This window comes from Apiotrichum porosum (assembly GCF_003942205.1).
Source record: "Apiotrichum porosum strain DSM 27194 chromosome Unknown scaffold_7, whole genome shotgun sequence".
Lineage (NCBI taxonomy): Eukaryota > Fungi > Basidiomycota > Tremellomycetes > Trichosporonales > Trichosporonaceae > Apiotrichum > Apiotrichum porosum.
Window position 1 is genome coordinate 910,054 of NW_021167114.1, and position 26,040 is coordinate 936,093.

The window sequence follows — 26,040 nt, forward strand, 5'->3', positions numbered from 1 at the left end:
TCAACCGCGCCGACGCACCGGTCCTCATGGAGCAGTTCAAGGACCACTTCCGCAACGTCTCGCGCATCATGGACTGCGTGGGCTGCGACAAGTGCCGTCTCTGGGGCAAGCTCCAGGTGTCGGGTATCGGCACTGCGCTCAAGATTCTCTTTGCGCTCGACGACAAGGACCTGGAGTGAGTGTTTCTGTGTTTAGCTGAATGATTTCCTTGGTCTCAGCTGACACCCTCCAGCCCCAAGCTCAACCCCAACCTCCTGCAGCGCTCCGAGGTGGTGGCGCTGTTCAACGCCCTGCACCGCGTGAGCGAGTCGCTCAGCTCCGTCGAGGACTTTAGGCGGATATACGCCGCCACGCAGATCGAGGAGGCCAAGGCCGCCGCGCAGCTCGAGCGCGACCGCCAGCGCGAGCTGGCACGGAAGGAGGCCGAGCGCCGCGCAAAGGAGTGGAACCTGTCGCCGTCCATGACGGCCGTCGTGGCGACCGTGTTCTCGGCGCTCGAGGCCGTGCGCCGCAGCTGCCGGGGGTGTGTCGAGGTGTGTGTCCGCGCAGCGCGCGAACTCGTCAGTGGCGCAGGTGCCGGCAAGACGGAATTGTAGATTTAGGACTCTTCGCATGGCATTCTCTTTTCAGATGAGGTCGACGTGGTAGACAGACCACTTACTCTGCTGGAACTGTGCTGAATGCCTGCGACGTCATATCCTGATATGCTGATCCATGCTGATGACGCTGATATGGACCATGACGAGAATAGATAACCCGGTGGCTTACCTTTCCGACTCCCGCAGGGCCGTTACCCGCACACCCTTGGTGGATCCTGGATTCCGGTACAGCGACCACACACATCGTACTGTGCTGCGGGGGCGATCGCAATGTCAAGACGTCAATGTTCGGGAGCAGGCACATCCGTGGTGGTCCCATCTAATCAGTGTTGGCGGCTACCTGTGGTTCATGGGCCATGGGCGCACAGCTGGGCACGGTGATCGCCGTCGTCCCCATTCACTGAATAAATCCGACAAATAATCATCTTTTCAAAACATCCTTCAGTCAAAGCCACGACCCCAAGCATGGCCTCGTCCATGTTCATGTTCTTGACCATGCCCCTGCCGTCGCGCATTGAGAATTCTCTTGGTCATGCGGGGCTCACGCAGCTGATAGTCTCGTAGCGGGGAAAGGTGGGTGCCGGTTGTGGGTGTGGGGGCGGGGAGCGTGGCTGTTCCTTTTTTCCATTTCCATTTCCTTGATCGCAGCAACGATCGTATCCACCCCTCCCTCCCTCCGGGGACCCCGATCCCGTCTCCCCCGTCATGTCCTTACATGACGCTCCAGGCCACGGGGTTGGTTTCTTGTATTGCGGGGCTCTGGAGGTTGTGTCTTGCGAACGAGGGCGAGCACGTCAGCCACTGACTGTCATCTTGAAGACGCTGGCAGCCCAACGGTCTGTGGCATGGCATATAGTCGTGTCGTCGGGTGGGCAGTAGGCGGGAGGGAGGGAGGGCTACGGCCGTCTTGTATGGGACAAGTGGTGGGTGTCTCTGGGGATTTTGTGCTGACAGAGGAAATAATACATGTATGTAGTGTAGATTACGTCGTCGGCAGAAAGGAGGACGAAACAGGACGTAAGAACAGGACCTTGCTTGACGTTCAACTATTTCCATCCCTTTATTAAGTGGAGCCAGCGAGTGTCACAGCCTTGTAACCCAGGCCGTGACGCAGCCAGCGATATAGTGATACCCTGTGGCCTGTGGCCTGCGGTTAGCTTAAGACTACGGCTCTCGCCGACGGGGTATGGATCGTATGGACTAGACAAGGATCTCTCGTAGCTCATACTTCAAACAGCCACAACGGGTGTTGGGGGCAGCCCATCATGTGTGCCTGTTCCAGTGCTCTCGCTGTCAGTTTATCTGCCGTTACGTCTTTTTTCTTGTCCCCTTGCCCCCTCTCGTCCCCTCTCGGGGGCCCAAGAGAACGAGCACTGGAGATTTAGCACGCTACGACTCTGCAACGCTCTCTCTCTCCCTTCAGGACAGACGCCGTGAGATCCAAGCTCTCATGGCGCTCGGTCCTCTCCAGCGCCGCGTTCCATGGACTCAATTGTGTCACCATCGAACCCCCCTCACTAGTCGCGTTCAGGACCTGCGCGCCCGTTGGCCACTCTATGTACTGTCCACGTTCCGGAGGTGCCAGAGTGCCACCACCCTGCTTGTCCACGCCCCAGGACGACGCACACTGGGAGCTGTGCACGCGAGAACATGAGAACACGCAGACATACTGCACGCCACCTGTGGCCGCGACTCGTTGCCCCGGCCTTTTGTGGCACGGGAGGCGTATGAGGTCAAACCGCGGGTGGCGGTTGTTGGCGTCCCGTTGCTCCGGGGTCAGGGGAGGAGCGCACAGGGGGTGGTTCTTGTGCGTGCGTCGGTCCAGCACCAGCTCTCGTCGATACCCTCCACTGCTCATGTCTGCCCGCGTGGTTGCCGGTCGAAAAGGGTCCACAGCATGGCACTACAGGTTTACAGGATCCGGGGTGGGGAGGGGCATGCCAGGGGGGCAGCTCGGCCGCAGTCAAAGTTTCAGGCCGTGAACGAGCGCGCGCGAGCGGCCGAGCGGGAAGGTTGTCTCGTGATCGTTTGTCCCGAGACCTCAAACCCGTCTGTCATCAAGTTTCAAGCGAACGACGACGATCGTATGCGGTTTGCTTTCGTGGTATCCAACTCTGGGTACTCTGGGTGAGCAACTGGGAAGTGGACACCTGGGTCGGGATAAAGCATAACAAGGTGTTGGTAGCCAGACAGCCGACAGGCTACGCAAGCTGCAAGCCCAGCCAGCCCACGACGGTGACATACCTAGGGACAGTGTCAGCACTGCAGTTGGGGGACGGTGTTGCAGAGCAGAACAACATTCCCCCCTTTTGGTTGCATGCTTGGCTGCTGCGATTAAACTTTGGATAGCCATCGTTCTTGACCCCTGGGACCCACCCAGGCCACCGCCCTCACCGTTCTGGGGCCGAACAGGTTTTTGCATCGTTCCCTGGTTGTGTTTGTTCTCCCCTCTCGCTCCCGAAGAGACGTTTGGCAGCCGGGTGGGAGGCGCCACCACCACCCACCACCACCACCACCGACCATGTTACCGTTCCGTCGGCCTCAGGGGAGCGGGCGAGCGGGCCCACTGTCTCGTGTTCCCGGCAGGCAGTGCGTGCGCGCAGCGGGAGCCGCAGTGCTGCAGTTCTGACGTTCTAACGTTCAGACCACGGGGGACGCGTGGGGTGAAACAGCCAGACGGCTGTCAGTACATATGCACAAGTGTGTCGATGCTTCTTTCGCATCCCCCATCTTCACACACTTTCCACAACTTCTCTATCTTCGCACTCTCCCACACATCGACGTCACACAACAACTCGTAGATCCTAGATCCTAAATTCCAAAGCTCCCAAGCTCTCTACACCACACACCCTCCTACACGCCCAACTCCCCCATCAACCGCACCTCCATCATGGCCCGCTCAACCACCCACATGCTCACCATGCTGGCCTTTGTCGTCACGTTTGCGACCACCATGGTAGCCGCTGCCCCCGCCCCGACATATGAGTCCTTGCACGCTCCCCACCACGGCAACGCGGGAGAGTACGACGCCAGCAGCCCACCCTCGCCAGGACGCGTCGAGCGACCTGCCAACCTGCCCTACATCGAGGTCCGCTGCGGCGGCGGCCAGCCCAACTTGCTGTGGACGCTGTACGGCGTCGCCATTGGTGTTTTGGTGAGTGGCCCAGGCGATCTCGCCTGTCTTTTTTTTTTGCTCCACATGTGCTGACCACGATTTCCTCTCGCAGGCCACCATTGCTGTGACGCAAGAGCTGCAGCGTGTGCGTTGTCGCCGGGACCGTCTCGACAGGGCCGCTGCGACACCATCCAGGGTGCCGGCAGACGTCAGGAGCTGCGCGTGCACTGCCGCCGCCGCTGCCGAAAAGGCGTAGAACGAGGCAGTCGTGCATGCTGTCCGAATAGAGAGGGTGGGAGGGAGCGAGTAATCTGTACATGTGTATTTGCATCAGTTGTGTATCGCCGAGCCAAGCTGCTCTGAGGATCTGAGGACCTGAGGCAGGGAGCAGAGTGCAGAAATGTCACTGACACCGGCGTGGCAAAGCATGGTTATCGAGCCGGCAAGCTGGGCTTTTGCCGGTGACAGACTGCCCACCACACTCACTGCTGTCAAGTGTCTCCCATTGTCCAACGGCGACAGCTACCCATTGGGTGACCTGTGACGCGCATGACGCGCTTGCATGCGCATGGAGCAGTCCAACGAGTCAGAGAATCGGCGATCTGATCTTTGATTGCATTAGAGTTGTGCGTTGTGGACGGATGGCCAAACGGGATATCCGCCCCCCCCATCCCGGTGCCCCACCTGTTTTAGAATGAGGTCGCGATGTCGTCGTCGTCGTCGTCGCCGTCGTCGTGCGTGTGTCTCGGTTTCCGACGGCAAAACCCAAAAGCGGTCCAGACCATGTCTGTTACGCGCACACTGCAGCAACGACGACGGCAGAGCACGACTCATCCCACACACTAGCGGGCCCACCATGCATGTCCATCCTCTCCATCCACTTCATCCACCTCGATCCGCGAGACGGCCGTCACCATGGCTCCACACGCGCGCCACGGCCCCTACTCCCGCGTGGGTCTTCGACACGTCAACCTCGGACGCGTGCTGCTCACGACGCTCACTTGGTTTGGGTTTACCAGTCTCATCATTCTCGGGTTTGGAATCACCGTACGTCTGCTCCTTTCCTCCAACCCACGCCGCTCACCACCCACCCAGTTCATCCTCATCAGATGGGCCCTCGGCGGCGGCCTGCCCTCGTTACCGCGCATGCCAGGCCCGCCCAAGATGCCCAAGCTCCTCAACCGCTCCAGTCTCAAGGGTGTCTTCCGCCGTCTCCGTCGTAGAGGACCCCAACCCCATCCCCGTGCTACTGCCGTTCATCAAGACCAAGCCAAGCCCCTCCTCAACACCACCGACGTGGAGCGTGGCGACGAGCAACCCCTTCCTTCCTTACACACTGCATGCGACTGGTCCAACAAACCCACCACAACCACCGCACCCCTCCATGACACCTAGATCCTTCCTCCGTCTTTTGTGTGTGTGCGCACAAGTATAATACATGTCCCGCATGATGTAGCCTGCCCTCAATTGGCCGCCTGTGGTCATTCCTTGTTTCTTTGATCTCTGGCTGAAACTGACCCACGCGCGCACCATCAGAGACCAATCATCGCGCAATTGACACTGCAAGGTTCCGCTGATGGAAAATGTTAATGACCAGATCGTGGGCTTGGCTCCTCCCCTCGCGTCGCAACCAACACCATCAGTGATGGCGAGGTCGACAGATCTGCGACCTCTTAACACAAAGCGGAATGTTGATGGCACATCACGAGCGTTGTTCGCGCTCGCAGACGTACATAAAGGAAGCAGGCAGCACAAGGGATCCAGTGGCAATTGCAGCTCTCCAACCATCATTCCCCCAACCATGACGTTTGCCTACTACGCCGGCGTGCCGCCACGCACCGTCCCAGACGTACCCACCAGCGCCACCAATACGGGCTTCTCCTCTTGCTCCCGGAGCCACCCTCGCCCGTCCTCGCTCGCAATTGCACCGCACTCGGCAAGGCGGTCGCGGTTCGCGCCGTACCAGCGGCCACAGCAGACACCCTCCACGGCGGCGACCACCGCCATGGCCATGTCAATGGGGCCAATGTCGTCCTCGATGACTGCCGGGTTTGGGCGCTTCTCAATGGCCATGGTCCCCATGTCCGCGCAATGGCAGGTGTGCCCCGCCACTGGCCGGGTGGTGACACACGGCCCCGAGAGTTCGTATTGGGCCAAGCAGGCCGTGGTGGACGAGCACGTCCCGGTCCCGCCCCCGTCAGCTCCGCCTGCGCCGCTGCAACCCGTCCCGCCAGCCCAGACCCAGTCCCAGACTCAGACTCAGATTCTGGCTCCAGTCCCACAGTTTGCCAGTGGCTTGTTTGGATGCATGCCTGCCCCCGCCAACCATCATGTGGCTGCTCCACCACCGACCGTTCCCGACGTTCCCCTCGTGCCGGACTTTGGCTCGTTTGCGTTCGAGGACCAACTGGCCTTCCCCGTCGTGACACCACATCAGGCGTCACTTGGGCCGGCGATACCCGCTCCCCTTGCAGTGGGTAGTGCAGACCCGGCCGCACCCAGCGTATCCTTGCCCCTCGACGTGACCCAGCCAGTCGTATCCCACCACACCCAGCCCGGCTGGCAGCCACACGCTCTTTTTACGACTGCAGCCGTCGCGGCCATAGCCCCAGCCGGGCCTCCATCGACATTCCCCGCCGCCACTCCCAAACGGACAGAGTCAGTGCCAAAACTGGACCCGCTCACTCTCCCGCACGCAATGATCAAGCTGCTGTACATCCTCAAGAGCCGCACAGCGCAGATCCTGGACCACCTCGTGTTCACCGACGGCATTGACGGCGACGTGTGCTGGCCAGAGACTACGCCGGGGACGTTTCTCGCCGCGGCGGCCATGCTCAAGGTCGTGCTGGGTCTCCTGCCTCCCGAGAACCGGGACGAAGCGGCTCGATGGCTGGAGAGCGTGCTTGGCGAGCAGGAGTGGCGGCCGCTGGTGTCTGTCGAAGATGACGAGGAGGACGAGGGGGAAGAGGAGGACGAGGAGGACGAGGAGGATGAGGAGGATGAGGAAAACGAAGATGACTATGACGGCGACGAAGACGAAGCTGAAGATGAGGACGACGAAGACGACTCATACGACTCAAGCGAGGATGCTGACGGGTCGACGGTGGCGGGCTCCCCGGAGCAGGAGGCAGCGGCGATTGCTCAGTAAGCTCACTTTGCCGACAACAGCGAGCTGACAGCAGACCGCCCAGTGTCACTCTTGGTCACCACCACATCCCCCAGTGGGCCCAGAACACTGACACCACGGCACCGTACGTCCCGGATGGCGGGCTCGGACTCGGGCTCACAGACGAGCTGTGTGGCGGGACAGACTGGATGCGCGGCGAGATGCCGCCCGGGTCGACGGACGCCGACATGCTGGGCTTTATGCCCTTTGGCACGGCCCAGACGTTTAGATAAGATGTGGTGAGGCTTGGCACGCGTGCGTCCAACAGTCGTGCAACCATGTCGGTGTCTTTGCCTCTTTCCGCGGGTTGCCGTCATATGCACGCACGCTACCCCTGTGCCTAGCGCCTGGGGGCAATGTCGACGGACATGGATCGATTCCTCGCAGTTCCCCAACCAACACAACCGCGCCATCCTCCTCCTCATGCATGTAGACCCGCGACAGACGCACGCGACAATGTATAATAGATGCAGATATATCAAAATTATTGCAGCTGCGCGGCCTCTCAGAACCTTGAGAATGATTAACTGGGTTTGACAGCACTGGAGGTTGGCGACTCCCTCTGACAGGCCTTGGGTTGTTCGTCCCCGAGGCACGCTGCCGCAAGTATAGTGACGGCGACGGGTCGTTGCTGTTGCGTGTGCTTTACACGTGAAACATGCACCGAAAACCCGCTGTGCCATTGCGCTAAGGTCAAACGTGAATGCTGCCCGGCTCGAGGATGGATGGGGATCCAGCTGGCGCGCGAGAGAGGCACTTTGGCGGCAAGCCACGCCCACCACACAATTCACACTACTGGCGCTGCAGCACCTTGTGCTCGCGTGACACCGCGCCGTATGCATCCTGGGCAATAGTGCAGCACCTGCGTACCAGCTACATGCACCGCGCGGTAAAAGTCTCTGCCGCCTTCTCAGCCTAAATCCACTAGTGATAATCGTCGAGGGGTAGAGGACCCTCTCCGTTGTACTTTTCAAGTCATCGAAAGCATCCACAGGGGCGCGCGTCGGGGCGGCCGCGGGTCGCTGCTACCCGCTCGTCCACGCAGAAGTCTGATCGCTGCAGAAGGACACACACGCGCACGCGTGCAACGACGGCCCGCGCGCCGTGTGTGGGCCCGTGGGCGGACACGAAAAGGAGATCTGCACCCTGCCGGCTCTGGGAAAATGAAGCGACATGGGCGGCGAATGGACCACCTCGACCCGAAGCCGTATGCACTGTTCGCAGCTTCTGACAAGTCTAGCATCCCTGGGGCCTGGAGAGTCTGATGGTCTCGCAACCTTCAGCTTCTCCTACATACCAGACATTCTATGCGTGTTTTCGCCCGGAGACATCATTCTGGCTAGGTAGCGAGTTTGGTGGCGGAGTGGGTCAGTCGTGAGATAATATCGGACTTCGTTAGGATCAAGGGGCAAGGGTTAGGCCCGCGCTCACGTCTATAGTCGTGGCCCAAACAAGACTGATTTATTTTCAGAAGTATGTTCTGGGATGTGTGGCCGCGGAGACGTGGACAATGGAAACTTGAGCGTGTCTGTGCGAACAGCAAAGAGACAAAAGAAACAAATATCCTAACAAACATATGCCCCACTCCCTCCCCCATCGTGTGCTGACAACAGAACTGATTTGGCAAAGGGAAGAACTGGTTACCTCGGTGCACACGGCATGGGCGGACCCACCAGCTCTCCATCGTCCCAGTCTTCCCAGTCTGAGATAACCATCACTTTCGGGATATGCCCTTCGGCGGCGTGCTTTTCGGGCGTCACCAGATCTGTGTGTGCGTCCGTGTTGAGATCTGATGTCGACAGTTCACATACCTCGACCGAGTTATTGTCACAATAGACCATGAGTGGCGACGAGAAGTTTCTGCGACTTGCGAGTCACGCGCACACGCACGCACGCGCGCGCGGCTGCACGGACAAGAGAACCCCGTCATGTTGTCCTTCCCAAGCCCTCTGCCTCATTTAACCTCGCGTCCGCCGCTTCGACTGTTTGAGCCCCACCAGCGTCCACTCTACGACCGTCCACTCCACCCGGCCTGCTCTCTCTCTCTCGCTCTCCCCTGCCATCGCCACCGTGGTTCCCCTCCCCGCCCAAGATCCAGATGTACATCTGGCCATTCGAGTTTCGGTGCGAGTACAACCGCTGCGTGCTCCCCGCCGTCCGCGAGTTCCGCAACGGGTCGTACTACTGTGTGTTCCGTACGTGGTGGTCTCCTTGGTCTCCTGGCTCGTTGGATCTGGGCTGACGGGCGCACAGACTACCTCTGGCGCAAGGGGGGTGCCCACCACTAGCGGCCGTCATAGTGTCGGGGAAGTTTGAGTAACTGAAGGCCACATGTACGGTTCGATGACTCTGCAGTGGCGGGGCGACGACCACTGACCGTACTGTTTGCGCCACTTCTCCTTTATCGCACGCGCCGGGTCCCCCCATGCTGCCACGCGTCGAGACACATACATAAAGGCTCTGCAAGACTGGCACCAAGGTTACGGCGCACTAGAGATACCCACTTGTCAGCACCATCACTGCTTGGAGAGCCAACGCTCGACCACCGCTGCGTCAAGCGGGCCACCCATGAAGTCGTCCCACCACGCGGCGTCGAGTTGTTCTGCTTCTTCGCTAAAGCCCGTGCGCCGTCGTTCTCCCTTCTTCTGACCGTTCTTATCGTGCGCCAGCCGTGCAGAGATCCACTGGCGTCGGACGACGCGGGCCCGTTCGACGCCCGGCGGTGCGTCCCCGTCCCCGGCCTCGCGCTGCGCCACGCGCTGCCGGGCATCACTGACGTGCCGCGCATAGTGGGCAGCACTGGGCCCGCGCTCCATCTTGTTGACGGTCGTCGGGTCGGACACTACCGCAAGCAGCATGTCATCCACGTCTTCGCTGCGCGGAGACGCGAACAGGCATACCACACAGTCGGCGAAGCGGCGCTCGAGGCTGTCACGGATGGTGTCCATGAGGGCGCCCCACTCTGCTTGCGGGGCCTTCTTGGCAGGCTGGGTGGCCAGATGGGCTGCAACGTCCACTGCCACTGTCGGGTCTGCTTGGTCCTTGTTCACCTGTGGGACATGGACATCGAGCCATTGCCGCAGCGAAGCTCGCGTGTACTCGGCTTCGGGACGTCCCGCCACGCGTGCTCTGGCGTCCTTGATGTGCTGGATGAAATGCGCTCCGTTCTCGATGTGCTCCAGCGACGCGACAGTGGTCTCGTCAGCGTCGGCAACCGCTACGACGATGTCGTCCTCGTCAAACGTTCCGGGCAGGGCGCACAGCACGCAGTCGCGCATCGTGCCGGCCAGGTTCAGGCGCAGGCGGTCGAGGGCCCATTTCCACTCGCGCTTCTCCCGTCGTTCATCTTCGCGCAGGCTGGCCATGTGGTCTAGGAGGTCGCGCCACTCGTCTACACGACGTTGCTGTTGCAAAACCTCGTCGGCGTGCAGGCGGCGTGCCAACACCGCGTCCGGGTCGTCGTCGTCGTTGCCGTCGCCGTCGCCGTCATTATCGTCATTGTTGTTGTTGTTGCTGTTCCTTGGCGTGGCTGTGGTAGCCGGCACGTCGCTCGAGGCCGAGCAAGCCCCGTTCGCCCGCTGTACCCACACGGGCACGCCGTACCTGCTCGAGTACCCATCCCCAGCCAGCTCCCACGGCCTCCGCCGCTCGTCTGCAGTCTGGTACACTGCCGGACACACTGCGCGCCCACACAGTCCACGAGCCACAGATAGTTTTCCTCGCGCATGAGACGCTGCCGCTCCGCGAGGTCGGCGAGGGCGGCGACGTCCGCACCAGCCACGCCGGCCGCGCCGGCAGCTCGCGCACCGCCATCGACGGTCCGGCCGTGGCCACTCTCCAGGTATCGCGTGTGCGCGGCGCTCGGCCGCTTGCCCTTGTCCTTGCCCTTGGGGTGGTCGCTGGGCTCGGCCTCTTCCTCTTCCAGCTGCGCGACGAGGCGCGACACGGTGAACGGCTTGGCCGGGGTGGTGGTGGCGATACTGTACTTGCTGTCCCGCCTCTTGTTCGTCAACGTGCGCTCGGATTCGGCCCAGTACGACGCCGTGTCCGAGATCGCGATCGACGGCGGCCGCGGGCGGTCGCTTGCGTCGTCCGAGTGGCGCGCCGTTGGGTCTTTCTCGTCGTCGAAGCCAGAGTCGGAGTGGGTGGCGGTACTGGTCCTCGGCCGACTCGTGGGGTCTACCGTGGGCCCGTCATCCGCACATGCGTGCGGTTTTCGGTCCTTGTCCTCCCCCATGGCAGAGACTGTACCAGCACTATCGCGCCTCTGGCCTGGGCGGTCGGCCAGGTCGGCCAGAGCTCCGCCTCGAGTGCAGCTCAGCGTCGAGTGGGACGAGCCCATTTTGTTGATTTGATCGATAGAGGGCGAAGTGTGCAGTAGTGGCAACAACTGCATGTGCACACCATCTCCCGAGCTCCCGTGCTTGGCTTTGTCGTGCTGTAGCCCAAGAGCCAAACGTGCTGACTCTCGCCAGCGTTACCTCCATGTCGTTCCTGTCGAGGTACCAAAGTACAGTACATCATCGTTCCTTCCCTCCATCAAAGAGCACATCGGGAGTCGTACTGCAAGTGGCAAAACGAGCCGCCTCATTTGTGTCGGTGCCTGCCTGTCCGTCAACTGCAAGAGCCATGTCCACCTCAGTGCACCAGCGTGCTAACCTCCCATGTGAAATGCATTGATTTTGGTGAATTACGAGGGCTAGATGTGTGTGCTACCTATTGTTTATCGTCACGCTCGTTTTCGTAGTTGCGTGACTGCTTTGCTTTGCTTCCTGTCCGCCCCTAGGTCCCATCCTGAAGGACAAAGACAAACCACCCACAGGCCACAGACCCGCTCTAGAAGCGGCTGCCCTGGCGGGTGACGATGGAGAGGATGGCCTCCTTGGCCTGGTTGACGCTCTCCTCGTCGCCGGTGATGGTGATGAGGTCGTCGTCCTTGCCGACGGTGATGTCGGCGCCGGTCTCGGCACGGAGGCGCGAGATGGTGGCGCCCTTGGAGCCGATGATGCGCGGGAAGGCCGAGCGGGGCAGGCCGGTGAGGAGGCCGACGTGGGTGGCGGCCGCGGCGGTCTGGACAGCCTTGTCGAGCACGGCAACGGCCTTGTCGAGGTCCTCCTCCTTGGCGCGGACGATCCAGTCGAGGGTCGAGTCGTCGGCACCCTCGTAGTTTGCGCGGAGCTCAAACTCGCCCTCGGGCGCCTCGGCGTCGTCCGAGGCGTCGAGGTCGATGCGGGCAGTCTTGGCAGCGAGGTCGTCGCCGGCACCGGGGGTGGGGCGGAGGACGGCCTTGGCCGGGGCCGGGGTGGGGATGACGAGGAAGCCGCCAACCGAGCGGATCTGGCGGATAAGGTTCTGCTGCTCGGCGACGGCGTGGTAGTACTTGGTCGGGACAGCGACGGTGCGGGTGGGCAGGTCGCCGTTGCCGCCACGCTGGCGGTTGCCGCCGCGGGGCTCGGGAGCGGGCACCTGGAGGAGCTCGGTGGCCTTGGCAATGGCCTCCTTGGAACCGATAACCTTGACAATGTCGGCGGCGTCGGCCTCGGCAAGCTCGTCCTTGTTGTCGACCTCGCCAATCGAGTTGTACTGACGCGAACCGGGGAAGTGGACGGTGGTGTTGGTCTTGCGCTGGAGGTCCTGGAGGGCCGAACCGCCGCGACCAATCTTGGACGCGTGGCCAGCGGCGGGGACGACAACACCCCAGGTGAGGGTCGACTTGAGAGCGGCAATGAGCTTCTCGAGCTCGGCCTCAATCTTCTTGACTACCTTGGCGTCACCACGGAGGCGGACCTGGTCGTTGGTGTCGTCTCCGGGGCGGGGGAAGGTGACGAGACCGGCCTGCTTGAAGCCCTCCTCGGGACCGCCGCACGAGGCAATGAGGTCGCGGAGCTTCTGGCCACCCTGGCCAATGAGGGTACGGTGGTACTTGGGGTCGACGGTCATGTTGACAGTGACCTCGTCGCCAAACTGCTCGACAACAGCAAGGACAGAGGCCTTGGCGGCGGCAATGGCCTTCTTGTCACCGCGGACGGTGACCTTGGCAGTGGCGCCCTCGGCGGCCTTGTCAATGTCAATCTGGGCGCCAGTGTCGTCCTTGATGGCGTTGATAGTGGCACCCGACTTGCCGACAATAAAGGCAATGGCCTTGGAGGGGACCGAGAAGGTGAGCTCCTGGCGGGACTCGGCCTCAAAGGCAGCGGCCTCGAGGAGCTCGGCCTTGGCGGAGGCCACGCCCTTCTTGCCACCGCGGATGGTGACCTCGTCCGACTTGACCTCCTTGCCGTCCTTGCCGTCCTTGCCGTCGCGGGGGAACGACAGCTTGACACCGTACTTCTCCTCGAGACGGATGGCGTACTTGCCGCCGGCACCAATGAGGGCAGGCTGGATCTCGCGCTTAATCTTGACAATCTCGGTGGTCTCGTCCTCGAGCTTCTCAATCTGGGCGTCGAGGCGGCGCTTGGCCTCGTCGACGGCCTCCTTGCGGCCGACAATCTTGCAGTGGGCAAGGGGCTTCTTGCCCTTCTTGGTCTCGGCCTCGTCGTCAAAGTTGACCTTGACGCCGAGGGTCTCGCGGAGCTTGTTGATGGCCGAGCCAGACTGGCCGACAAGGTGGGGGACGTACTTCTTGTCGACGTCAAACTCGACAGTGTAGCCGTTGATAATGTCGTCGTTCTTGGCGTCCTCGACAATCTGCTTGATCTGGGCAACGACGCGGTCGACCTCGCCCGAGGGGCCGCGGACAACAACAGTGTTCTCGTCGTCGTCCGACTTCTTGCCCTGGCCAGAGCCGACACGGACGTGGACGAGAGCGTCCTCGCCAATAAGGGCGTTGAGCACAGTGCCGCCAGTGCCAATGATGGCGCGGTGCCACTTCTTGTCAACGGTGAGGGTCTCGGTCTTGACGTCGGCAGCGTCCTTGGCAAGCGCAGTGAGGGCGGTGGCAGCGGCGGCGACACCCTCCTTGAGCTTGGCGTCGCGGGCCTTCTTGTCAGCGGGCAGGTCGGTGCCGGTGTAGACGAGGTGGACCTCGGACGACTCCTCGTCGGCCGGGGGGAAGACGGTGGTGACCGAGTTGGCCGACTCGAACTGGGCAATCTTGGCACCCTTCTTGCCGATGAGGAGCGAGTGGACAGCGGGGTCAATCTCGACAGTGGTGGTGGCAGCGGGAGGGACCGACTTGACGGCGGCAACGACCTCGTCGCGGGCCTTGACGACCTCGGCCTTGTCCTCGCCAACAACCTCAATGACGACCTTGCCAGTGGCCTCGACGGCCGCGGGGCGGGGAGCGTAGATCTTGACGCCCTTGTAGCCGGCGGCAATGTTCTTGAGGCGCGACGAGCGCTGGAGGAAGCGGGCAACCTTCTTGGCGTGCGGGAGGGGCTGGTTCGAGTGGAGACCCGAGAGGGCGACGGCGTCGACAGTCTCGACGGCAACGGCCTCGGCCTTGGACATGGCGAGCTCGATGGCCTTGAGGAGGCCCGACTGGGGGCCACGCATCATGACCTGCTCGTTCGAGTCGTTGGCAGGGGGAAGGTCGATGATGCAGCCAGTCTTCTCGAGAATGTCGTTGGCAGCGTCACCGGTGAGGTAGCGGTGCTGGCGCTTGGGGACGACAATGCCAAACTCCTTGAGGCTCGAGACGAGCGACTCAAACTGGCGCTGGATCTCGGCAACCACGAGCTTGACCTTCTCCTTGTCACCCTTGACCTTGATGGTGAGGTCGCGGTCCTTGAGGTTGGCGGACGCAGCAGTAGCGGCGGCGGTCGAGTCGTCCTCGTCGTCGTCGGCCTGGATCTGCTTCCAGACAGCGGGAGGGGGCACGTGGACCTTGACCTCGCCGGCACCGACCTCCTCCTCGAGCTTGCGGGCGTTGGCACCGTGGGCACCGGCAATGAAGGGGTAGTACTTGGAGGGAATGTTCTTGATCGACGTGGAGGCCTGCGAGACCTTGTGCGAGATGAGGCCGAGGAGACGGGTGCGGGCGTCGGCAGCGGCGGCAGAGGTACCCGAGATGGTGATGGTGACCTGGGGCTCCTCGGCGTCGTCGTCCTCCGAGTCGTCACCGTCGTCGCCGTTGGCGTTGCCCTGCTCGCGGGGGTCCCAGGCAGGGAGGGTGTCGCGGCGGGGAATGTCAATCTTGGTCGAGGTAGCGTCGGTGATCGACTTCAAGGTGGCGCCCTTGGGACCGATGATAGTGCCGATAGTGGTGATGGGGACCTCGACCTCGAGGACGACGGGCTTGGAGAGACCGCGCTCGATGATCTGGCGCGCGAGAGCGAGGCGCTTGGCGTCGGCGGCCTTGATGTGGAACTGCTTGAGGCCAGTGGACATCTGGGTAGACGACTCGACGACGGCGCCAGTCTGGTCGGCGACCTTCTTCATCGTCTCCTGGACAACCTTGCCGGTAGCGAGCTCGTTGGCGGGGATGGCAAAGGTCTCGGTGAACGGGTGGCTCGCGGCAGTGGCCTGGCCGGCACGACCGAGACCGCCAGCACCGGCAGCGGTCTTCTTGCCAGCCTTGACGGTAGCGGGCTTGGACGCCCACGCCGAGATGGCGGGACGGGCAATGTTCTGGGCAGGGCCAGACGAAGCGCCGAGCGAGGGGAACGCCTCCTCTGAGGCGGCATCGAGACCGTTACCGTTGCCGGCGCCAGCACCGTTGCTGGCACCAGCGCCGTTCGAGGGGACGCCAGCGGAGGCCGCCGCGGCCTTGGGACGGGCCGGGGAGGGAGCACCGCCGAGCGACGGGAACGGGTCAGGAGCACCCTCGAGCTGGTGGCGCTGGAGAGAGTGTCAGCTATGGCTTCTGTTTCCACGTGCACAGCTGCACACGCTTACCTTCTGGAGTTCAGCAGCGGAAAGAGCCATGTTGAGTGGTAGGGTGTGCCCTTGCGAGTAGCGTTGTAGCGGTAATACCAAAGACGAAAGGACCGACGGGGACCGGGTGGTGCGCTCAGAAGAGGACGCAGGTACCTGTGATAGGGAGGGGGAGTAGTAGGATAAATGGGCTAGAGCCTTGGAGAGAAAGAGGAGGAGAAAGAACAAGAGAGAGATGCGATGGGTGGGCCCACCGGCTGGTCGCGCGCGTCGGCGTGGAGGAGGCGTCTCGGGCGGGGGCGATGGGCGATGGGCAATGTGGCTCTACAGCCGGAACCAATGGGGCCCGGAGACCGCGCTGCGACCACCATTCACTCTCTCGCCCACCAGCACGCAATATCGCATGTTCTATGCATGCTTCTACGCTACAATCGTCAAAACACACTCTGGCTGGTTACGTATACTCGTATAAACGTGAGCTGGGGGGGCCATCGTACAGTCTATGGCAAGTCTATCACAAGAGGAAAGGGGAATAATAACGGAAGGGAAAGTGGTGGATCATGAATCCGTGTATGCTGGAGAGAAGGATGAAATGCTGGTTTCTAAACTGCCCTACCCAAGCGGTCGTCGCCATACGAGTAGCGGTTGCTCCTACCCGCTGCTGCGTCCGAGTACATGGCAGAGGCAGTGTACGCATCGTACGTTGTTGCCGGTAGGGGAGCGTGCTGTGTGGCTGGTGCGAGGTCGCTGTTGGACCCGCTGTTGTCTGTGCTGAAATCGGGTGTGCTGTTGTCTTTGCTGTTGGTGGCATCGTTGCCGACCATGGTGACAAAGGTGTTGTTCTCGGCACGCATCTCCTGTGCCGATTCGTAGAAGGGGTCGTCGAGGAGGGTGCCGTCCTCGGGCCTGGCCTCTGACCTGGCCTTGTTGCGGCGCCACAGCAAGCCGTAGCCTGGAGGGAGAGTCAGCTAGACAACCAAACACCATGTAGCTGCCCACTTACCAAGGTTGAAGATCAGGCCCGCGAGGAGGAGTACCGTGGGGATGCCTACCAGGGCGATCATGACGATGCCAATGACGGTACGCGGGATAGCCTTGAGGTTGACGCTCTCGATAAACGCCACCAAGAGGCCAAACAGAGCCATGCGGAAAAAGCTCAAGACTGGAGCCAGCCAGTCTCCCTTGCGGTCCTTGTGTGGCCTGCACACAATGAGGGACACGAATACAATAAACTCGACCACAAGGCAGCCAATGACCTGTGCCCATGGGTTCGACTGGCCAAACGCGATAAACCCAGCGCGCGCAATGGTCGCCAGGAGCAGCGGCGCAAACCAAAACCAGTGGCAGCGCTGACGATACGGCCGGTACATGGCTCCGGCCGAGTGGGAAAACGTCATAGTTGGTGTACAGCTCCGAGACGTCGGGCCTGTTGTACGACTCGAGGCGGGACTTGAGGATTTCGACTGTCAAGGCCCACACGAGGGGCACAAAGACCAGCAACATGCCGAGGACAGACCAGAAGATTGACAGGCCAGAGTCCTTGCGGCCGATCGTCCACTGGTAAAAGCCAAAGATGAAGATGGGGAAGAAGAAGCCCAAGGCGCACCGCAGTGCGTTGGCGATGCAAAAGGGCCACCACTGGCGACGCAGGCGCGACGCCCACGAGTCCTGCTTGCTGCTGCTGCGTCGTGCCAGCATGAACACGACGGCGCCGAGAAGGACGTGGAAGGCGAGGAAAATGGCCACGAACGCGAGGAACCAGAAAAGATGGTGTCGTACGCGTTGGCCAGCGGAATGCTGGCCGAGTTGACGTAGACCGGGATACCGGTTGTCAGGTCGGACGCGCTTTGCTGGTCGATGAGGGAAGGAATGGCGGCACGGCGTGTGTGGGCGGCGTCGGCGTGGTTTGTAGTCATGACGTTGGCGAGGAACGACTTTGCTGTGCTTGTGGTGGACAGCTCCTTGGTCATGTTGTACGTGAGGACGTTGTACGGCGACAGCTTGCGGTTAATGTACTGGACCTCGGTGTATGCACTGTCCGACAGCTGTCCGCCCGTCTTGTCGCGCATCTTGCTGATGCTCGTCTGCATCTTGGCCGAGTGCAGCAGGCCCAGTGCCCAGGTAAAGTTTTGGGCAAAGTTGCTAAACACCAACGGGTAGTTGAGGTGCATGAGCCCCGCCGCGGCCGCCGTCTGGTAGAGGAACAGGACGTCAAACCACCGATACAACGCTGGTGACGTCGACTTGCCCCACACGGCGTGCCCGAGCGCCACAAGCACCGCCGCAAGTGTGAACATGCCCGACCCCCACGAGACGCCCTTGTACTTTGTCGACCAGCCATTCGAGAGCGTGGCCTGGACGCACGCTGCGACGTCGCCGGTCGCCTGGTTGATGAGCTCGACGCGCGCGTATGCCTCGAGGTTGGGGACTGTCCATGCAATGCTGGGGATCTTGGCCGACAGGTCGGACGGCATAGGGTAAGTGCCATAGCCTAAATAAAATGGTGGAGTGGTTAGCGGTGCACAATGACGACGATGCGCGACCCCCCACCCTGGACGTGGCTGGGCCCGGCTGCGTGCTCGACTCACCCGTAAAGTTGACCTGAGGCAGGGGACACAGGACACCTGACAGGAACTCGCACAGATCAACAGTCACATTTGCGAGCGTGTTGCCATAGTCGTTCAAGTAGATGTTGGCCGTGACGTTGAGGTTGTCTTCAATGGACGCAAACGAAAACGAAAACGTGAGGGAATTGTTGTCGCTTCGCGGAATGTCAGTTTGTGGGAACATTGCTCCGTCGGGAGTGCGTGGTGGCTGCGGGCGGTGGGGTGGCCGACCTCCACCATGACTCACCGGTGATAGCCAATGTCCATGGACTCGACGATAATGGCCACTGGCTCTGCACAGTATGTCACTGCGTCAGTGTAGAGCGCGGTGCCGGGCGCCAGTGTCGTCTCGGCCGCAGCAGCAGCGACGCTGGTGGCGAGGACGGACATGGCGGCTAGCGCCATCCAGCGACGTAGGCCCATGACGGGGATTTTTTGGACCAGGTGTGATGGCGGAGCGTGTGATGGCGTGGGCGCACGCTTGACGCCTGGAGGAAAGGAAATGTGTAGTGTAGATGAACGGTGGAGAGATAGAGAGTGTGTGTGCGTGGAGATGCTAGAGCCTTGGTCAATGAGTGTGGGAGTGGTGAATGCGAGATCTTGCGGGGGGGACGTACTGAATGCAAGAGAAGAAGATCGGTGTCTTTACGTGGCGGTGTGATCGGAGTGTCGCACAATGACACACCTGAGGGGAGGGAAGAAAAGGGGGGGCAAGGTTGGCGTCTCAGACTGGGGTGCGTTTTTGTTGATGAGGTTTGATGCACACACACTGGCCAGCTGAATCGCGACAGGAGAGGTGATGGGGAGAACTGTAGTGAGAGAGAAAGAAGAGACAATGTGCGAACGTGGGGGGGCTGGGTGAGAAGATATGGACAAGCGAACTGAGAATAGGGGGGGCATGGGGTGGTCTCAGAACGCTTTCAGGGACAACCACCACCACCATTATCCACCCGGCGGCCAAAGATTGACAGCGAAGGGGAGTGTGCCGTCACGCAGCAACATGTCAACCCTCGTCATCGCACACTGGTCTGCATGCCTCCATGCCTGGGTACCCGCCTCGTGTCATACTCACACACTACTCTCTCTGTTCTGCATTCACACACACACTACTACTCTCTCGCTTACAGTTCCATCACACAGCATGCTTCCAAAATGGAACCGTGGGGGGCACGGAGGAATGGCGGCAACTCGCCACCTCACACACCCAATCCGCCATATGACGGAGCAGGGAGCAATGCTAAGGATCAGAGGGCTTGGCTCCGTCTCGCACTGCTGCGCTGCTGCCAACTTTCGGCCGTCAGAAATCAACGTGCCAAGTTGCAAGAAAGAAAGAAAAAAGAGAGTTTAAGGACCCAGGTCCACATGGACAGCGGCCCACCGCCTTTACGATCGCACACTCGTCGTCTCGTCATCGTACTACCTGGGATCGCTTTCTTCCGCCCTCTTGTTATTAATTTACCTGCCAGTCATGTGCCCATCAGCGTCATGTTCACCGTTCCACCGTTCCTTTGGGATATTGGGGGCGGGCATGCAAAGGCCGCGAACAGTCTATCATCGTTTTGCGATTCTACATTAAACACACCTATGACAAAAAAGCCACAGATCTCACTCTCTCTCTCTCTCTCTCCCTCTCCCTCTCCCTCTCCCTCGCTCTGTCCGTCTCTACTGGTCCTTGCGGTCCTTGTTCACCGACAAGCTCTTGCCAATCTCCATCATGCGAGGTGGCACCTGGATGCCGGCAAGCGAGTAGATGCCAAACAGGAGGATGGGGAGGAGGAGGCCAAACGACACGAGCAAGGCAGTGATGAGGGGAGTGGTGAAGATGTCAAAGTAGTCGGGGTACGAGCCATCGGTGCCGTTACCGGGGGCCGTGGTGCCGTTGCCAGGGGCAGCGACCTTGACGGGGGCCTCGGTGGCAACCTCCTCCTCAGCCTCGTTCTCAGCCTCAAACGGGATCTCCTCGTCAAACTGGCGCTTGGTCAGGTCGCGGGTGCCGACGAGCACAACAAGGTGCTTCTCAGGGAGGCCAGAAGGGAGAGCGACGTCTGTGATGGCGTTATCAGCTTAAAATGAACGTGTGTGTCTGGGAGATTGGGAAGATACGTACCACCGTGCTCGGCGTTGTAGTAGACAAACGTACGGCCGCCGGTAACGGACGGGGTGTACTCGTCGACAAGCTCGGCGCCACACTGCTTGGCCCAGTCCTCGACGCTGGTATCGAGCGACTTGCGCTCGGGGCGGACGAGGAAGGGGATGTGGAGGTCGGCCTTGGACGACTCGTATGGGAGGGTGAGGCCGGCGACGTGGGACTGGTGCAGCTGGGCGTTGTCAGTGTTGGCCTAGTTTGCGAGCAGTGGATGAAAGGCATGGTATGGTGCACTTGGTGCGCGCCACGGACTGCCAAAGGTTGCAGCGCGCTGCGCTCGTTGCAACGATAGCGGATCGCGCGTTTACACACAGAGCAGACTCACCTCGTCCATGTGCACGACCATCACGACATCCCAGTCACAGCCAACGCTGGGGAGCGAGCCAAAGACGGCATCAGCGGCAATGGCACCGGTTGTGACCTCGGAGGAAGCCTCGTTGAGGGCCTCGTTGCTGTATGACATCCGCGGTTAGTAGTGAGTCGATGACGCGACGGGAGATATGTGTGTGCTCCCCCGGGGGTGCTGGTGCTTACGGAGTAGACGACCAAGCGAGGAGAGGGGAGGTGTCACGGAAAGCGGCTGCCGAGGACGCAAAGAGGAGGGCGGAGGAGGCGCCGATGATGGGGGAGAGGCGCACCATGGTGAGTGAGCGAGGTGGTGGTGGTGGTCAAGACGGAGAGAGCAACCGGCGATGGCCCGCCCACTGACGTGACTGACAGCAGCCGTTGGGTGGCCAGCAGGAGACATTGCGCCTATTTCCAAAGTAAGGCGGGCAACATTATAGGCCCGCCATGTCCCGTTGATAGCGGCCACGGAATCAAATGCCTAGAGGGGCGGGATCAAATGTGCGCCAGTGTCCCAAATATGCACAGACTTGAGGCGTTCTGCCTCTCGTGTGCTCATATAGTTGGCCGCAAGCAGGACGCGTTGACGTCATAAGCGATCATCTGGCCAACCCCTCCCCGGGATAATTCCCTAAAACGCCGAGTCCGTGGCGGCCGTACGGTGGGCGGGGCGGCCCAGCCAGCGAGCGATTGCGCGCCCAGCGGCCTGCCCGGTTGGGTCATTGACATGTCCTTTCAACAACACCACCCAACCACCACCCTTCCCTCCTCCCACATCCACCCACTTCCGCCCACTTCCATCCACCCATCGTACCCCCTCTCGCCCCTCAAAACAAACACCTCCCACTCTGTACGCTTACACACTCCTCCCACACACCAGCCTCTAACACTCACTCACACTCACACCGCAGCGCCCCGCAAGCTAAACAGACGCGTCGCACACCTTCCCCCCGCACTCCACCCCCGCGTCAATTGTCAACAACACATTCTGTTCTACACGCGCGACATCCACACGCGCGTGCATCCCCCCCATCTCATCCATCACCCTCCCCACCTCAGGTACGCCATCCCCTCTCCCACCTCCTGGCTAGCCCAGCCTTGCAGCCTCACCCAGTTACTGATGCATGCGGCAGCCGCAGCCATGTCCGAGGACGGCGACAAGGCGCCCATCGTGGAGGACGCCGGCATCGACGACCACGAGGTCACCACCAAGCCAAAGGGAAAGGCCGGAGCCAAGGGCCGCACCAGCGTCGGTGCCAAGAAGGCCCCCGCCGAGGACATCAAGTTTGAGTACGGCGACATTGTCCTGGCTCGTCTCCGAGGCTACCCTCCTTGGCGTGAGTACCAGGCAACCCCCCTCCGTGGGAGCCCGTGATGGAGAAAATCGGTGAAATGGTTGCTGACATCCACAGCTGCGAGGGTGCGTTCTACCTCGAAATAGTCAAAGGTCGATGCTAATGTCCAGATCACTGCCCCCGATGACCTCCCCGCCAACGTCCTCGCCCAGAGGCCCAAGTCCTCGGCGTCATACTGCACCCAGTTCTTCCCCGCCGGTGACTTGTGCGTGCCATCCACCCCCATCCACCCCAGAATCTTCCTCTGAGCGCCTCGTACTGACTACCCCCCAGCTCGTGGTTGGCGAACAAGGACATTACCCCTCTGAAGGCGCACCAGATCGAGGCGTACATCCGCGAACCCCACCGCAAGTCGGCCGGCGCGCTCCGCGAGGCGTACATGACCGCCCAGGACCCCACAGAGTGGGACGCGCACCAGGCCGACAAGCGCAGGGCCCTCGAGGAGGCCGACGCCGACGAGGATGTGGATGAGCTCGAGGAGGAGGAAGAGGGTGCCACCCAGGGCAAGAGGAAGCGCGCCCCACCGGCACCCAAGAAGGAGACCAAGAAGGCCAAAACGACCAAGAAGGTGGGTCGAATCTCGGTTGAGCGGGACCGGATGCTGACTCGCCAGGCCGACGACAAGCCCAAGCAGCCCAAGGCCGCCAAGGCCGAGAAGCCCAAGCCAGAGAGCGAGGCCGAGCCTGCGGCGCCTGTGGACGATGGTGAGTTGCGTGGCATTTGCGGTCAACTGACAGCAGACCCCATGGCGAACAACAAGGAGGCTGTCCGTGTCAAGGACTGGCGTCACAAGCTGCAGAGGGCATTCCTCAGCAAGGGATTGCCGGCAGCTAGCGAAATGGACAACTTTGACGAACTTTTCAAGGCTATTGAGACCTACACCGAGATGACCGTCGAGTTCCTCAAGTACTCGAAGATTGACAAGGGTGAGTCGGGATACAGAACCACGGGCCAGCCTGTAAATACGGGCTGGACGGGGCTGCCCGGGACACAACAGATGCGCGACAGGCCCTCTGGCCCGTAAAACGCTCCCCCAGGGTGGTAAAGCTGACTTGGGGCAGTTATGAGGAAGATTGCGGCTCTTACCGCCATCCCCCGCAACGACGAGCTCAAGATCACGGAGCGTGCAGACAAGCTGGCAAACGACGTGAGTTTGCACCGTAAGCATCATCAGCTGACAGGCAGTACGGGTCGATTAGGAGGACCGAGGAAGGTTCCAAGCCCAACGGCACCGATGGTAAGGACACGCCCCCCGCTGCCGATCACGCGGCCGAACCTGCAGCCGCGCCAGAGGCCGCTCCAGCGAACGCTTCCGAGCCTGCTGCCAAGCCCGCGGTTGAGCCGACGGTAGAGCCCACCGACGAGACTGCAGCGGAACCCGTCCCGACCACGACAGCTGAGCCCGCAGCTGCATCCGCAGAGGACAAGACCGAGGCGTGAGAGACGTGAGACGCGTGAGACGTGCAGGCGTAGGCGTAGGCGTAGGCGTAGGCGGGAGACGTACATGAGGCGTGAGCGATCGTGAGAGACGACGACGACAACACCCCGTAATTGCGCGCAGGAAAGCCTGAGCAAGGATTGGCCCAGAGCCCACATGACCCGCGCCGAGGCGCCGGCAAAAATATGTAGCCTGCATGCAAGAGTAGCAGTACCCCAACCAAACCGAAGGAAACGAAGGAAACGAAGGACCCAGGTGGTGCCGAGGTGGTCGGCGGAGAGTGACTGATTTGAGTGTGAACGATGCCAGAGATGGGAGGTCATGTGCGAGCGAACGTGAGTGAACGCGTCGCACAGTGACAGATGCACGTGTGAACAAGAAGTGGGGACAGTGGCATGTCTCTCTGTGCTAGTTAGTGTGTCAGTGGGTGGGCGTGTGGCAACGCCAATCCACAGACGGGCCCGCTGTGGCCTGCTCGTGTGACCAACCTCCTGGCCCATCACCTGTCCCACCCGTCTCACCCGTCCCAACCAACCACCTGCAGCCCCCCACCCGCGCGCGCTGAATGTGAACCGTGCAATGCATACGCCTACTCCCCATCTCTAAGCCTCGACAGGCTTGCTCTGCCCAAACTTCTGGGCCCTGTGGGCGTCCCTCTGCGCCTTCCTCTTTGCGTCCTTGGCCTTCCAGGCCGCCTTGGCCTGCGCAGCGCTCTGGGCAGCCTTGACGGCGGCCGCGTCCTGGACCTTCTTTTGGACGGCGTGGGCCTCCTTCATGGCCTGTCCAATGACGGCCCTGCGCGCCTCTTTGCGCTTAATGTCCTCGGGCGACAGCAACGAGAGCTTGACAGCCTGGCGGGCGTCGCGGCGCTCAGCGCGCTGGGCCGCGACCTTTTCGGGGTTGGCGGCGCGGTAGGCCGCGCGCTTCTCGACCATGGCGCGGTGGTGGGCCACAATCTTGGCGGTGCGCCTCCTCCTCGCCTCGTCGCGCTCCGACCGGGCCGTGTTGGGCTTCGTGGACGCCGTGCGGCCCCGGGCCTTGGGGAGGTTGGCCAGCTGCTTCAGCAGCGGCGCGACGTCGACGCCCACAATCGACGTGTCAATGTACGCCGACTCGTCGAGGTAGCCCGGGACGGGGCCGGGAACGTGCACGTACGGCGCCTTGGTGGGCGCGGCGGCGGCGGCGATGGCCAGGCGGCGTTCGTTGATCGTGGCCTTGATGCGGGCCATGGATTTGCGGCACTGCGGGACATGTCAGCTCGGGTGTCCAGAAAGTACAGAGCTGTGGGCCTGTCTGGCGTAAGGGGGTGGGTAAAGCAGGCAAGAGGTGTGCGCGTCAAGCGGCTGGCGCGAACTGGACAGCCACAGCCGCAACGCCAAAGCACCTCTCCCTCACGGCCCCCAACATTTGCCGCCTCTCTTCGTCGTACTTACACGCATAGCACGCTTCGCGATCACGGGACCACCGTAGCTCGAGATGATCTGGAGCCTGCGGCGCTCGTCCTTCTGCGTCGCCATAACGTTGCGCTCACGGAGGAGCACATACCACAAGGTGTGCAGGTCCTCAAACGACTTTCGACGCAGCTCGGAGGCACGCCACGAGCGACCTGGGAAATGTCAGCGCCGTCCAGCGTCATGAAGAAAAAAAAAAAACAGAGCGCAAAGAGACAAGTTGGGTGTGTGTGGGGAGACATAGTCTTGCTTGTCGGAGAGGGACAGAGAGGCAAGATGCCGCACCACGGGAATCGTCTTGTGACGCGCCTGGTAGTACTCGGTACAGCCGGACATTACTGTCCACGAGCGCCCACGTCTGACGGTCACACGCTGAGCAGCAACTGGCGCCATTCATCGCCCCGCGCATCGCGTAGGCTCCAGCTCAAGCCCCTGCAAGTTGCTTCACGAGGCCAGGAAGATCCACCACCCCAAACCCCTCCTCTTTCACGCCGCCTCCTTCTGCCCTCCTTCTCTCAACTCACCCGACTTTGAGGTTCCCTCGTCGCCCAAACGCTCCACGCTTCCCATGTCCTGCATCGTGTCGCCTTCACGGAGGGGCGCGGCGCTCCTGGCCGGGACGTGGAAGAAGGACCAGAGGGGGTGCCTCGGGGGGTGCGCCTGCTCGGGGGGCAGGTCGTCCATGATCCTGCGGACCTCGTCCAAGTACTCCTTCGAGGGCGGGTACGCCAGCGGCTCGGGGAAGCCCGAGGGCAGGTTGACGCGCGTGGTGCGCGGTGGGCGCACGATGACGGGACGGCCCTTGGGGGTGAAGGTCACTGGGGCCGGCGAGGCGGCCGCGGCCATGGCACGGGTGACGGGGAGACCGGCGGCGTTGGCGGCCTGCGCGGCGGTGAGGGTCGTGGGGATGGCGAGGGCGGCGGCGGCGGCGTCGAGACGGACGGCGCTGGTGTGCACCGACCGCATGAGGCGGGGGAGGGCGGCCATGGTGGCCATGGTGGGTGT

At 61.6% G+C, this 26,040-nt stretch overlaps 10 protein-coding genes across 10 annotated transcripts; 5 read left to right on the forward strand and 5 right to left on the reverse strand.

Annotated features, from left to right (window-relative positions):
- Window positions 1-26: 26 nt before the first annotated feature.
- On the forward strand, window positions 27-596 carry EHS24_008651 (uncharacterized protein; the record flags this gene model as incomplete). Its single annotated transcript, XM_028623959.1, has 2 exons — window positions 27-175; window positions 233-596. 2 exons carry the CDS (start codon window positions 27-29, stop codon window positions 594-596), a joined length of 513 nt encoding a protein of 170 aa, XP_028475933.1.
- A 2,893-nt stretch (window positions 597-3,489) lies between these two features.
- Window positions 3,490-3,970, forward strand: EHS24_008652 (uncharacterized protein; the record flags this gene model as incomplete). The annotated part of the gene is made up of 2 exons (XM_028623960.1): window positions 3,490-3,753; window positions 3,827-3,970. The coding sequence occupies 2 exons, from the start codon at window positions 3,490-3,492 to the stop codon at window positions 3,968-3,970; spliced, it is 408 nt and encodes a 135-aa protein (XP_028475934.1).
- Window positions 3,971-4,629: 659 nt separating this feature from the next.
- EHS24_008653 (uncharacterized protein) lies at window positions 4,630-5,109 on the forward strand (the record flags this gene model as incomplete). The annotated part of the gene is made up of 2 exons (XM_028623961.1): window positions 4,630-4,761; window positions 4,810-5,109. The coding sequence occupies 2 exons, from the start codon at window positions 4,630-4,632 to the stop codon at window positions 5,107-5,109; spliced, it is 432 nt and encodes a 143-aa protein (XP_028475935.1).
- Window positions 5,110-5,515: 406 nt separating this feature from the next.
- Window positions 5,516-7,113, forward strand: EHS24_008654 (uncharacterized protein; the record flags this gene model as incomplete). The annotated part of the gene is made up of 2 exons (XM_028623962.1): window positions 5,516-6,858; window positions 6,906-7,113. The coding sequence occupies 2 exons, from the start codon at window positions 5,516-5,518 to the stop codon at window positions 7,111-7,113; spliced, it is 1,551 nt and encodes a 516-aa protein (XP_028475936.1).
- A 2,283-nt stretch (window positions 7,114-9,396) lies between these two features.
- Window positions 9,397-11,222, reverse strand: EHS24_008655 (uncharacterized protein; the record flags this gene model as incomplete). The annotated part of the gene is made up of 2 exons (XM_028623963.1): window positions 9,397-10,271; window positions 10,484-11,222. The coding sequence occupies 2 exons, from the start codon at window positions 11,220-11,222 to the stop codon at window positions 9,397-9,399; spliced, it is 1,614 nt and encodes a 537-aa protein (XP_028475937.1).
- Window positions 11,223-11,716: 494 nt separating this feature from the next.
- Window positions 11,717-15,745, reverse strand: EHS24_008656 (uncharacterized protein; the record flags this gene model as incomplete). The annotated part of the gene is made up of 2 exons (XM_028623964.1): window positions 11,717-15,658; window positions 15,716-15,745. 2 exons carry the CDS (start codon window positions 15,743-15,745, stop codon window positions 11,717-11,719), a joined length of 3,972 nt encoding a protein of 1,323 aa, XP_028475938.1.
- Window positions 15,746-16,296: 551 nt separating this feature from the next.
- EHS24_008657 (uncharacterized protein) lies at window positions 16,297-18,723 on the reverse strand (the record flags this gene model as incomplete). Its single annotated transcript, XM_028623965.1, has 6 exons — window positions 16,297-16,646; window positions 16,698-17,043; window positions 17,087-17,375; window positions 17,441-18,185; window positions 18,283-18,455; window positions 18,548-18,723. The coding sequence occupies 6 exons, from the start codon at window positions 18,721-18,723 to the stop codon at window positions 16,297-16,299; spliced, it is 2,079 nt and encodes a 692-aa protein (XP_028475939.1).
- A 1,239-nt stretch (window positions 18,724-19,962) lies between these two features.
- Window positions 19,963-21,087, reverse strand: EHS24_008658 (uncharacterized protein; the record flags this gene model as incomplete). Its single annotated transcript, XM_028623966.1, has 4 exons — window positions 19,963-20,345; window positions 20,408-20,639; window positions 20,772-20,898; window positions 20,981-21,087. The coding sequence occupies 4 exons, from the start codon at window positions 21,085-21,087 to the stop codon at window positions 19,963-19,965; spliced, it is 849 nt and encodes a 282-aa protein (XP_028475940.1).
- An 845-nt stretch (window positions 21,088-21,932) lies between these two features.
- On the forward strand, window positions 21,933-23,586 carry EHS24_008659 (uncharacterized protein; the record flags this gene model as incomplete). The annotated part of the gene is made up of 8 exons (XM_028623967.1): window positions 21,933-22,128; window positions 22,204-22,211; window positions 22,257-22,351; window positions 22,420-22,714; window positions 22,760-22,850; window positions 22,887-23,072; window positions 23,208-23,293; window positions 23,332-23,586. The coding sequence occupies 8 exons, from the start codon at window positions 21,933-21,935 to the stop codon at window positions 23,584-23,586; spliced, it is 1,212 nt and encodes a 403-aa protein (XP_028475941.1).
- A 600-nt stretch (window positions 23,587-24,186) lies between these two features.
- MRPL4 (54S ribosomal protein L4 mitochondrial) lies at window positions 24,187-26,031 on the reverse strand (the record flags this gene model as incomplete). Its single annotated transcript, XM_028623968.1, has 3 exons — window positions 24,187-24,825; window positions 25,018-25,190; window positions 25,560-26,031. 3 exons carry the CDS (start codon window positions 26,029-26,031, stop codon window positions 24,187-24,189), a joined length of 1,284 nt encoding a protein of 427 aa, XP_028475942.1.
- Between the last annotated feature and the right edge of the window lie 9 nt (window positions 26,032-26,040).